This window comes from Neopsephotus bourkii, unplaced genomic scaffold, assembly GCF_033783945.1.
Source record: "Neopsephotus bourkii isolate Nb327-2 ecotype Australia unplaced genomic scaffold, CSIRO-AGI_Nbou_v1 NB_787, whole genome shotgun sequence".
In the NCBI taxonomy this organism is placed as follows: domain Eukaryota; kingdom Metazoa; phylum Chordata; class Aves; order Psittaciformes; family Psittacidae; genus Neopsephotus; species Neopsephotus bourkii.
This window is the reverse complement of record NW_026901283.1, coordinates 676512-689062: the sequence shown is the minus strand read 5'-3', so window position 1 is coordinate 689062 and position 12551 is coordinate 676512. Positions and strand designations below refer to the sequence as shown.

Genomic DNA, 12551 nt, shown 5'->3' with positions numbered 1-12551 from the left:
TTGACACCTTCTGCTTCTTTTGCTTTTCATGTGCTGTGTGATGGCTTGCTACAAGAATTTATGCTGATGAAAGTTACTCATGTTTAAAAGTATGTGTAGATAACTGTTGCATTGGAGCTGGACAGCTCTAAGTAAAACAGGGAAAATACTATCCAAAAGAAACTTGAATTACTGCTAAACAACTAATCTAACGTTCTTCTCATATGGTATTTTTTAAGGGTGAACCAGGTTTCATTGGTCCGCAAGGAGAACCTGGGTTGCCAGGGCTACCAGGAACAAAGGTAAGGGTAACTGGCAGCCGTTGCAGCTAATGCCAGTTTCAGCTTCCTCATTATATAGCAGAGGCTAAGACTGTATGTCGTGGTTTAACCCCAGCCAGACAGCTTGTCCACTCTCTCCCCCCCCTCTTCTTGCCCTCCCCTATTCTTGGGGGGACGGAGAGGAGAATCAAAAAGAATGCAACTCCCACAGGTTGAGATAAAAACAGTTTAGTAACTAAGGTATAACACAAATCACTACTGCTACCACCAATAATAGTAATGGTAAAGGAAATAACAAGGGAAGAGAATACACCACCTCATCACCAGGCAACCGGTAACTCACCCCCCCCAGCCCGATCAAGCACCGACCGATACCTCCTCCAACCCTGCAGTCCACTTCCTTCCGGGTAACTCCCAGTTACCTCCTGGGCATGACATGCTGTGGTATGGAATACTTCTTTGGTCAGTTTGGGTCAGGTCCCTGCTTCCTCCCGGCTTCCCTCCTCCCTGGCAGAGCATGAGGCCAACAAAGCCCTTGGCCAAACCAAAGCATTATTTTTATCAGCTCTGTTCCCATCCCGAAAGTCAAAACACAGCACTGCACCAGCTACCAAGAAAGAGAAAAATGACTGCTACTGCTAAACCCAGGACACGGTACTAATGGCAGAAAACGTGAAAAATCTTAGTTCATGGATCAGTGCTAAGATATATGTCTTTGTACTGATCCCCTCAAACAATATGAAGGCAGATATTTTATCCACTCATAACTTAAGTTCACCTATTGCCTTTATTCATGTTAGCATTCCAAAGCTTGCTCGCTCAAGACACTGAATATGCATGACTGAAGAAAATATTATTTTTTTAATTTAGTTTTTTTTAAGAAAAAGCTTGAAAGTATGTGCAGGTATTAGAACTTTGATACTACACTCCAGACTCTGAAAATACAGATCCACTAAACCTATATTATTTCATTTTTTCCCATGTTGTTTTTTAGTGACTGTATGACAGTTAGAGTATTATGAATCGTACGAATGGTCTCACCATTTGAAAATCTTTATTCCAGTCCTTTCAGAATAGGGAAAATACCCCAAGCATTTCCATTTTGAAGCTGCCTTCTTTTACCTTCAAGAAGACTGTATTTACTCAGCAGAGAGTTCCCCAACCCACTACAAGTCACAGATTACCTTGAAAAAGTTTTCTTCTGATGGTTTGGTTTCCTTGGTTTGTGCTGAGATGGTGGTGTGCTGAAGACTGCCTGGTATGCTGTGATATATGTGTATCTGTTGCAATAGGGTGACAGAGGAGAGGCTGGTCCTGTTGGGAAGGGTGAGCGGGGTGAACCTGGAGTTCCTGGACCAAAGGTCAGTCTGATTTCACTTTGGAAATGTTTTGTTAGTTTAACACCTACAAACACATCTTGTCCTGCTGAAAAATAGAGCAAAAGCTTAGTGAGTGAGCTCTTAGATGAAAATGCTGTCAAATGCTCCAGTCCTGAACACAATGGCAGTTTTGTGTTCACAGCTGTGGAGCTGCAGTCTGAATGAACTCTTATCTGGTCTACAAAGTAAACATACCACCTACATACACTGTCATGGAGTCGGTCTAATTCATTCCAACTAAAACCCTGACCTCCAGGTCCCTAACTTTCAGTACTGAAGTTCGAACTCTTTGACCAACATAGCTATTGTGTAGCTACTGAATGCAGAGAAAATCCATTTTGCATGCTGTCTTCTAACTCTGTAAGAAAGATATCATTCTAACTAGATTTTAGTCTTGTCTTAATATTTTCCACTGTGTCAGTACCATCCCTTTCCTATCACATCTTGAAAATAATAAGGCAGATTCCGTGCTCCTTGGCACAGTTTAGTTATTTTGTATTCACCTGAACTGTTAGGAAAAGAAGTTGTGGTAACATGTTGTTTCCTTATTTTAGGATATTTATCTTCACTATCTTTTACCTATAATTTTTGAGGAGTTATGGAATAACATCAGTAATTCCTGCAGGCCACTGTTAATGATACCTAGTCTACTAATGCTGATACTACTTTTCCACTGGGAGAATGGAACCTGTGGCTTTTGAATGCTGGTGTTAAAGAATATCTTACTCTGGGTGCTATTAAATTCAGTGCCTTTACAGATTCATTACCTTGGTCATATAAAATGAAGTATTTCTGCTTGTTCGTACTGTAGTTAGTTATTACTAATTTCTTTTTCTCTTCATTTCCATTTCTGTATCAACTTTTCTCCTTGTCTGTCCTCCTGCAAACAGGGAAAAACAGGTGAACCTGGATCTAGAGGCCCAAAAGGGTCAAAGGTTAGTAGTAAAGAAACTGTATTTAGTTGAGCAATTAACATAATGATATTCAGGATAAATTTGTAATATTTCACAGAAACTTCACTTATCTCTCTAAAAGAACCCATAACAGTCTACAGTGTTCTTTATAAGACAAACCTTCTGACTTTTAGCTGTAGCTATTAGTGTTAAAACCTGTGTATTTTAAACACTGTAATTCTAGTTCTTTTTCTGTTATAACATCTATTCCACTCTGCTCTGGTTTTTATCATGCAGCTTGGTTTCTCTCTGTATAACTAATGTGGGTCAGTCCTCCCACATGCCAGGGGCCAACACCTGACTATGCCAGTGGGGATTTAATTGTTTTTCATAATAATTTTGTGGATCCACCCTTTGATGAGTTAGGAATCAGTGGTATTCCATGTACTGAGATACAACAGCCAGAAGTCTACAAAGGCAAGACTTGTAGGCTACATTACTGGTTTATCTACTTTAAAGAAAAATAATTTGATTATATATACCTACCCATGCATCTACCTCCATATAGATATAGTTGGTTCACGTATATGTAGAGAAATAAGATATATGCTTTTCTATGACTTCATCCACTGTGCAAATACCATGCTCAATAGTCTCTTTCATGTTATAATACGGAATCAAAGCAAAATCAAAATAGATTTGATTAGGCAGTTGTTGAGTCTATGTCATAATAAAGATGACAAGATAATGTAGGCTGATAGGATACTGTTTGCAGTACTTGTAAGGTCCTTGAGGAGCAGTCCATTCACAGTGCTTAAGGATATGATTAAATAAATGCCACTTAACCTCATTCATTCTTATCAGAAATAAACACTGGAAAATGATGGGGCTGATGAGAGGATTAAAGCATCAGAGTGAGAGTAGAAGAGTAGATCAGCCTCTTATTTGCCTACGGTACCTGGGCATTAAATGCACCAGAAAGATAAATATATCCTCTTTAATCCCTTTTATACCAAATAAGGAAATACAATTTTCATTTTACCTGCATGTCTTGAAAATCTGACCCGCAGAAGTCGAGCTAGTGGTTGGGAACTCATTTTTTTTAACAGTTCTAATAGTACATTCCCTAGCTGCTGCCAAGGCAACACTGAAAGGAAAGGCAGATGGCACAACCTTGATCATGTCCTGCCAGCAGCCTGCTCTCCATATTCCTTCGTTAGCCCCATGAAAGTTTTCTATTTTCTGTGTTTTCTGTTGCCACTGGTGAATTAATCATTCTTCCCTGACTTGTACTAAAACTTTATAGATTTCAACAGAAGCAAAAGTTGCAGTTCTTATTCATATTAATTTTGAGTAATATAAAAATGTAAGACCTTGCTATGAAAGTGACTGTGAAATGAAATGAATCATAGTCACTGGCCGCTGGGTTATGAATGCATACATGTCTGAAATTCCCTTTATTGCTTGAAACATTTCTAATAGCTGGGAAAAAAAGGCTCTGTGCAAGATGGTAAAGATCCTAAGCCTGTCACAGTAAGGGAGTAAAGGAATTCTAATTCTAACAATAATGTTGTACTTGTAGGGGAGGCAATGACTCATAGAAGGGAAGTTCAGAAAGTTAGGGGAGTCGTGATTGCAGAAAGAAAAGTTTATACACCTTGAAACACACCATTGAAGAAGTCGTTGAGTGTTTTCAGATTGAGTGATTTCATTTTTCTAACTTTACTTTAAAGCTTTTGATAACACTATTAAGAATAGGGAAGTTATACAAGTTATTTAATTGGTAATCTGTCTTTTATTGGTTCACTGGGATTTCTTATTCCAAATCAATACAGCACTCTAACAATTTACAGAGAAATAAATGCCACTACACAGATTTTTATGTATTTATTCCTTTAATAAATCAAGATCCACATTTTGTTTCTGTTGAGAGGCCTTTTAACCTTATTTAAGATAACTATATTTAAAATTGGAGAACTACATAATGTATTTTCAAATGGCATTCCTGTCTTCAAATATAATTTTTACATAGGGTGATACAGGTGACAGAGGTGACACAGGATCTACAGGTCCACGGGTAAGTCTGCTTCTCATTTCAGATATTTGTTTTGTACTCTTAGGTTCAGTCCATATTATGAATTGAAACTGTAGGAGTAACTCCAACTAAACCAGTGAAATTGGGCACTTGACTCTGACGGAATGTGTGATGCTAACTGGCCTTTAATATGAATAACAGCCCTTGCTACTATTAGAAGCAGTCTCTTATTCATAGTTCATGGCCAGGATGTTACATGCCAGATGTTCTGACTTTGTTCACAGCCAGTACAGAACTAAAATATAGGAATTGCTTAAATATTTGACCTCAGAGGTTTCACATATTTGCTTTCCCAACAGAACAAGTCACTGAGTACTGACCTGTTTGTTTATATTTATGTTTATCTTTCTTTTATTTTTTAGTAATTGTTTTCTTTGAGAACATTCTTCAGTTTAATGCTTACTTTGTGGTTAGGAGTAATATGTTTTAAGTACAACAGGATTCCAACACTGCACAATCAAGTCAAAGCATGTGTCAGTAGTTAAGTGTTTAGAATAGTCTTTGGTAGGTGTCTCAAAACTTTCATGGAAAATGTATTACAGGGACCACCTGGACAGAAAGGCGATCAAGGTGCAACAGAGATAATTGATTATAATGGCAACATCCATGAAGCACTGCAGGTATGCAAACATAACAAGGCTGGAGTGGTTTAGTCTGGTCTGGGAAAAAGCAGTTTGATAGCATTATATTTCTCTTTTGTGTAGACCTTGAAAACATTTTGTGTGCAAAGATTTGCTGGGTTTATTAACCAAGAATCTCTTTCTATATTTGGAAACCAGGTTTTCTGTTTGGTGTTAGACAAACTATTTCCTTGATACGAATTAGCTGAATGGATTAGTTTCATTTCCCCTGGAGAGTACTGACATCATCTAATGAGAATAAAGCTGATTCATTGCTGGCTGTGGTACTTAGTGCTGAATTCATGCAATAAACCATATACATAGGGTCAACAGAAGTGTCTGCTTTTCAGTTCATGTAGTATAATATTGACATTTCTTTTTTTCCCTTTCTTCCTCCTCTTCTTATAAAATGTAAAGAGCAGAATATTTGAGATTTGGAAACCATGTAACACGGTTCCATTAGCAAGCTGGGGATTCAATCAGCAACTTGAGTATGTTAAATAGGCCAAGGACTAGTCTTCCTACTTATTCATTTCCAGAAAACTTATTTTGACTGGTGTGCAAAGAAGTGTGGAGGATTAAAGCGGGGTTACAAAAAGAATGAATGAGTGTTTGGGTAAAAGCAAAGTTCCAAGGTGACATGTGTCATTGCAGTCAAAGTGATTTACATTGCAGTACACACAGATGCAAATTCTGTGCAGTATTACTCCGCCAAAGTGAATGGTTTGCTTATGTGCAACTCAAGACTGAATTTGGCTCATTGTGCATCTGATCATTTTCTCACTGAACTTTTTTCCTTGCAGTTACTCAGTGGGAGTGGATAGATGTCTGGCCAGTCATTTGGTTTTCAAGACTCTTTTGAAATATGAAAAAACCCTCACTGCCTTTACTAAAATCTAAAAGCCTGTATGTCATTAAGGCCAAGTCAGATCTTTCATTGTGAGTGGTGTCTATAGGGAAGTCTACATAGGCATGTTGTGAGGCTCTGCATTATATCTGTCTCATTTGGTTTACTTTTAAGAGAATTCAAACACACAACTTGCAGTCTTTTAAATTACTCTCTGAGTTAGATGCCTAAAGCAGCCTGAAATTAATGTTGCACATTACCAGACACAGATTTACCAGTGGCTTTAACCCCTGTATGTCCTTTATTCTGTCTTTGTATCTTAACTCTGGCATCAATGTTACTTTCAAGCTTCTTTAGAAAACCTGCAGCACATAAGGAAGTCTTAAAAAGGGACTAAAGCCTATTACAGTGGTTGAAATATATTAGGAGGCCCTTATCCCATTGTAAATCATTTCAGATGTCATCACCTTCTGATCCAGGGCAACAAATAATTGATATTAATGGGAATGGCTGTGCAACGCTGGTGTAAGTAAGATTATATAGGATCAGTTGAAAATATCCTTGCCAAATCCAGCTCAGTCCTTTCAGATGGCAAGCACCCATTCCTAAGTCTCCTGGTGCCAAATTCTTAGGGGGTCTGAGATTTGCAGCTCTCTCTCCCATAGGAGCAAATGAGAACTTTCAGTGCTGAGCACTGAGCTGTGAACTTGCACAGAATTTGGCCTGCTGATTTAAGAAGCTTGCAAGATCTGGGCTGCCAGTCTGGGGTTTTTTTAGAATTTGGTAATAAATCAAGTAGCCTAGAAGCTTCAGAACAATTTAGTTGCTTTTCCCTGTGCCTCCTACTCAATCTCACGAGTCCATCAGCAGTGAAAATTGCAATATTAAAATTATCATCATAGTTCAAACAAGACCCCTGCAGAGCATATGTAGCTTTCACTGGGAGGGGCAGATACAAAATCTGTGTCTCTCCAGACTTATTCTGCAGAATTTCCTAAAGCAAAATACAGTAGCTACAAAAGTTAAATTTTGTAGGAATTACAAGTTCAGATATTCAGACCTGAATAAGCTGCTTAAAATGAACCCACTACTGTGAAATGCAAACATTCATTTGGAATTGTTATTTTAGGTTTTCATGTATAGATAAACTGAATTTCTCGGTATATTTAAAGTGATTGATTTATTTCTATTAATATGTTAAAATATAAAGGGCATCAATGCATTAAAGCATGTGTTAGAGATTTCATTTTTTTCAAGTACTTTTTATTGAGCAGGTTCCAGATTCTTGACTATAGTATGTATTGCCACACTGGCAAATGAAGATTGTTTTAAAGCTTAAAATGGAAGATTTACAAACCTTTGTTTCCACATAGGAAAGCAATTAGTGAAGCTAAATATTTCTTCTTCCATGTAGGCCAGTAGGTTCTTCACAGGCAATAGGAAAGCATGTGCAAGCAGCAGTATCTGGAGTCTTTACCCTGTTTAAAAATATAGACAAGCATTTTAATGACTTTTCAACACTTCTTCACTTGCTTTTAGAGTATTCTTTAGCAAAAAAAAAAAACAAAACAAAACAAAACAAAACGTGCGAGTCTGAGAGATTTTACCTCCTTCCATGATAAAAATGTATTTTGTCTTTCCAAGCATTTAAAGCAGAACTGTAGTACATATAGCTGAGTTTGCGGGCCAGCAGTTTAGGATTCAGAACTTAATATTTTTGTATATCTATATTTCTATGGGAAAATCAATTTTATGTCGCATCTAGGAATTGTATTCATTAATTAAACATTGCTGCAAAGCCCGCAAAACACAGGGCTTAATCAACTTAAGGCACTAAGTCATCATGTTTTCCTAAAATGTTTTAAAAAAACCTTCTGAAAGACATTTGCTATGATTTTGTTATTTAGTCATCATTTATTTAATCTCTGAAATTGTGCAAGAATGTGCAGTCTTGACCTGTGCAGTATCCTGATTCCCATAGAAACCAAGCAGCTAGTAAAACAGTGAGAGTTAAAAATATTATGGTTTTTACTCTTAATTTTTTTGAGGCATGACATCTCCTAGATGCAGCATAGGTTTTGTCGAGATGATAACTGTAGCAAGCAGAATAATTTATATCATTGTTCAGTTCTGGTAATGGTGTCTTTTATTAATACATTTTGCCAACAGAGGATCGCCACCCTCACTGTCACGGTAATTCCTATTGCATTGCTTACTGTGTGTTTTAGAAATCCTCCTTTGTGTAACAGCATGTTCATGTTTCTACCAGCTCAGGACATGCCTTCACTGGATGTCAATCTGGTTCATCATCACATTTATTTATTTGTTTATTTTCTTGGTGTGTCCATAACAGGGAACTCATTGTTGAAAGCCATTCAACAATGGAACCAGTTCTGCTCCTGATGAATTAATGGCAAAGCTTCAGTTAATTTAAGAGATTAGAAAAATACAGAACTCCATTATTTCTTTAGGTACTCATCTAGGCATATAGCTGCTCTGGAATTTTTGGTGTATTTTTCCATCTCTGTGTGTCGACATGGGCGTTGAGTGAAAACATGTAGCAGGATTTGAGTACTAAACAATTTTCTATTCTTAACCTTATTTTCAGGGTAGAAAATCAGTTCTTTCAAATTACCGTTGAAGAAACTTTGGGATTTTTCATATTAGATTCAAATCAATTATTTTCTGGGAAAAAAAAAAAAAATAGTACCAAAGTATGAGGATTTCCCTTGTCCCGTCTTATCAGCTATTTCTAAGATAAATTTTCCAGCACCTGTTCCCAAAATGTGAGCATTTCTGAACACCCCAGTGCTTTTACCTCAGCCAGTTTCTGCCCCTGCCTACTGCCAGAGGTAGAAATGAAAAAAGTAGTGACAACTTGTTCCATGGCGATTTCACGAAGCATTGGTTATCCCTTAATGCACTTAGCATCTTTTAGCAGAATCCTGTTTTCAATCAGTTGGAAGTTTCTCCTGACCTGTGATTGTTTTGAATCAGGCTGTGAGGGCTGGCAAATATGGTCTTTTGGTCTCCCTGCCATTAAGACAAGCTTTGCCATTTTATCAATGGGAGCTGCAGGACTTTATTATAAAATATGAGCTGTACTGTTATTTTAACATTGTTTTTGTGGTACCCTTCTGATTGTTGATAGTCGTCATAGATTAACAGCTTGTCCATAACTGGTCTTGGTTACCCTTGTATTAAAAATCTAACCCATTTTGTTATGGTACCTATATTAACATTTAGAGAGTGTTTACATGGCAAGTACTGCAGGTGTTCATTTAGAAACTAAGACATTTGTATCTTTCTGTTTAGGGGCCACCAGGACCACCAGGACCCCAAGGGCTACAAGGGCCAAAGGTGATCTTCCTTATTTTACCCATTGTATCTTAAAGATGGAGGTACTTGGGGGGGAAGGGGTGTGGGGGGATGGGTTAATTGATGTGGGCACACAAGTACACAGAGCTTTCCTGTACAGAATACTTAACCATGATTTTACTGAATATGGCGCATTTCACACATTGTGTCCTAGCCTTTTGAAATGTAGCTTTCAGAGTAGGTGCTTTCCACACACAGATGCTCAGCTGAGAACCAGCAAAATTAATGAGTATTAAACAGGGCAGAAACATCTCCCCAATGGCTGTGTACTGAGGCTGTTACCTAGGACTTTGCAAAGTAGCTGCCCAGTCAGACAGTGGCTCATGCATTGCTTCTGGCTGGGTGAGAGTGAGGTAGGCAAAACTGTGGCAGGCACCACTGGCCACAGTATGAGCGCATGTGAATGCAGCTTTTATATGACAGTGGTGCCCACCCAAATAAGTATGGTATTTTCTAATGTCAGGAAAAATTAAAACATGCACATATGGGCAGGAGCCTGGCTGCAAACCCAGGCTTGCTAATCCTACCTGGCTGGTGCTATAACACCAGAAGTGTTACTGAGCAGCCCGCACAGAGACGATGAATACCATATGCCACACTGTTCTATAAAATTTAAATAATAAATTTGCCTATAATAATAATAAAAAAGTCTTGCAGTTAGTGGACCTTCCTTAAATTAGCTGATATAATTCTCCTACTTCTTAAGTACTAAATGTAGCCTATCTTCTGTCAGTGACTCTAGACTTTTCCAGGAGTAAATACATGTTTCTTCAATAACAATACCAGACATTTCAATTTTAAGCTTCATCCATGGTATCATATGGAAATACATCACATTATACGTGCTAATTGTTTGAGAAATTGTGACAAACTAGGTTTATTCTTCTACATGAAAATCAGAAATGGAATACACAGTTAAGTATGCAGAAATGGCTTTCTGCATTAGGATCTACCCCAGGATTTCTGCAGCTTGCAGTATGTTGTAAAACACAGAGGAGTTGGAGTGTGAAAGCAGTTTTGTTCTTTCATATGCATGAGCGTTCTCATTCAAAATTAATGAAGGAGAATTCAACCTTTCCAGGAGTTTGTTTCCACTGTTGTAGTCTCTAGCCAGCAATGTAACTTGTTCCCTTGGAGAATTCTATTCAGGAACCTGTCACAGGGCAATGTTGTGAATGTGAATTCCTTCACTGGATGGATGGTCTATATTAGCCCAGGAAAAAGAACATGAAGTCTCCATCTATCCTACATATTTCAAGAGGCATGATTCTGTATTTATTCCAGTCACTAACAAAGTTTCCATTGGATTGAGGTTTTTTTCACCAAACTTCTGGGGTTTCTTCTTTTTCCTTTCTTTTATGCACTTGTCTGACCTCTGTACAGCCCAAAGTTTGCATCATGGCCTAATCATCGGAGCTATTTATTCAATATGTTGCATTATGTATATGTAATGTATATGTATACATTCTGTTCTTTTTTGACAGAATATTCTCTGGGTTTGTTGTTGTTCTTAATTAAGCTATTTTCCTGCCTCTTTCCTCTAATGTCTGGGATAATTGAAAAAATCCAGTTCTATCTTGTCTTTTTCAGGGTGAACCAGGATCCCCAGGAACTCCAGGAGTTGATGGCGAACAAGTACGTTATGTGTAAATCGTGTAGCAAAGATCATGTCAGAAACATAGGTTATTTCAGTATCTTATTTCTGTGGTCCCAAATTGTATCTTAGATTTCATAATTAAATAATAATGTAGCCATTAATAAAGGTCATTATTATGTTGCGGCATACTATGCAGTCTAATGATGGCTGCATTACTACATATTGATAACAAAGATCAATCCTCAGAGTGATTTATTCTTTTTATTAGGATCAAAGCTAGAATTCTGTTGGTGTCTCAGGTTCTTCACTTATTACTTGCTGAATAAATACATATTTTAGGGTCCTAAAGGCTCAAAAGGCGATACAGGTGATCCTGGAATATCTGGAGAAAAGGGAGGAATTGGACTGCCTGGCCTGCCAGTGAGTATGAAATATTAATTAATTTTACCTAAATACTTGTATTTTTTATCTCTTTCATTATCAGAAATTTCCAACAGTGCTGATAAATTGCACATGGCACAGAAAGCACTGCGGAGGAAAAGTCTGAGGTTGCTCTGCAGCTAATCTAGGAGAAGGTGTAAATTGCCAGAACTTTCCATTCCACTTAGAGTCAAACAAAATATTGCTCTGGGAAAAGAGAGATTAGTTGGCATGCTGATCGGATCTGTACCTCTCTTATAGCACAATTTAGCAAGCATAGCTTGTAGGAGAAAGAAGTTATGTTTTGAACACTTGTCAGAAATTACAAATTATTCAGGTTGAAAAGGGGAAGAAAAAGAATCAGTTATGTATGGGATACATTCTTCCTATTCCTATACATATATTTATGTACAAATTAAGTTTCTCAGTAAAAAATAGTAACGATTACAAAAATGTTTCCATAGTAAAATATATCATGGAGTGCCAGCTTAAGGACTTATAAACATAATGCCCCAACTGACAATATAAAAGCATACTTTTACATTTATTAAGTTATTAATAAAGTAACACCAATTTTTTAAAATGTAATTTCATTATGTGTGCTGTATTATTCTTTTTACAAATTATAATTATTTGCAAATAAATATTACAATTTCTAGTTTGATTGCTAATAAGATTAAAACTGTTCATAAATGCTGTTTTGTAACGATTTTGTAGGGATCCAATGGTATGAAGGGCGAAAAAGGAGATGTTGGTTTGCCTGGTGCCCAGGGTCCTTCAGTAAGTCTTAGTGTGGTGCTCAATGAACATAATAATCCAGCAATGGCTCTCCAGCTTTTGATTCTGAACAATGCTTCATATTCATGACTGATCTTTCCTGACATCCTTGATGGTACCTACACTTAAAATTTCAAAATATTTTTCTCCTTTGAATAATTATTTGCTCTTTTGAAAATCAACAGACTTCTGGTCATAGAGCTAAATACCATTTAAGAAATTCTAAAAGACGTAATCTTGTTCTGTTCTGTTCTCCCATTATAAGCAGCAGTCCTGATCACTTCA

General features: G+C 37.3%; 1 protein-coding gene and 1 long non-coding RNA gene across 2 annotated transcripts in view; one reads left to right on the top strand and one right to left on the bottom strand.

The window, feature by feature from the left end:
* LOC133213161 (uncharacterized) overlaps positions 1–12551 on the bottom strand; it is a 403544-nt gene that overhangs the window by 51452 nt on the left and 339541 nt on the right. The gene's annotated exons all lie outside the window — the stretch shown is intronic.
* The window catches only part of COL25A1 (collagen type XXV alpha 1 chain), a 308091-nt gene that overhangs the window by 271421 nt on the left and 24119 nt on the right, over positions 1–12551 (top strand). Inside the window, exons 19-28 of the mRNA XM_061355191.1 lie at positions 219–281; positions 1553–1621; positions 2530–2574; positions 4565–4609; positions 5170–5247; positions 8264–8287; positions 9410–9454; positions 11063–11107; positions 11409–11489; positions 12207–12269. Of these exons, the coding sequence (XP_061211175.1) occupies positions 219–281; positions 1553–1621; positions 2530–2574; positions 4565–4609; positions 5170–5247; positions 8264–8287; positions 9410–9454; positions 11063–11107; positions 11409–11489; positions 12207–12269 (558 nt within the window). The remainder of the gene's footprint in view (positions 1–218; positions 282–1552; positions 1622–2529; positions 2575–4564; positions 4610–5169; positions 5248–8263; positions 8288–9409; positions 9455–11062; positions 11108–11408; positions 11490–12206; positions 12270–12551) is intronic.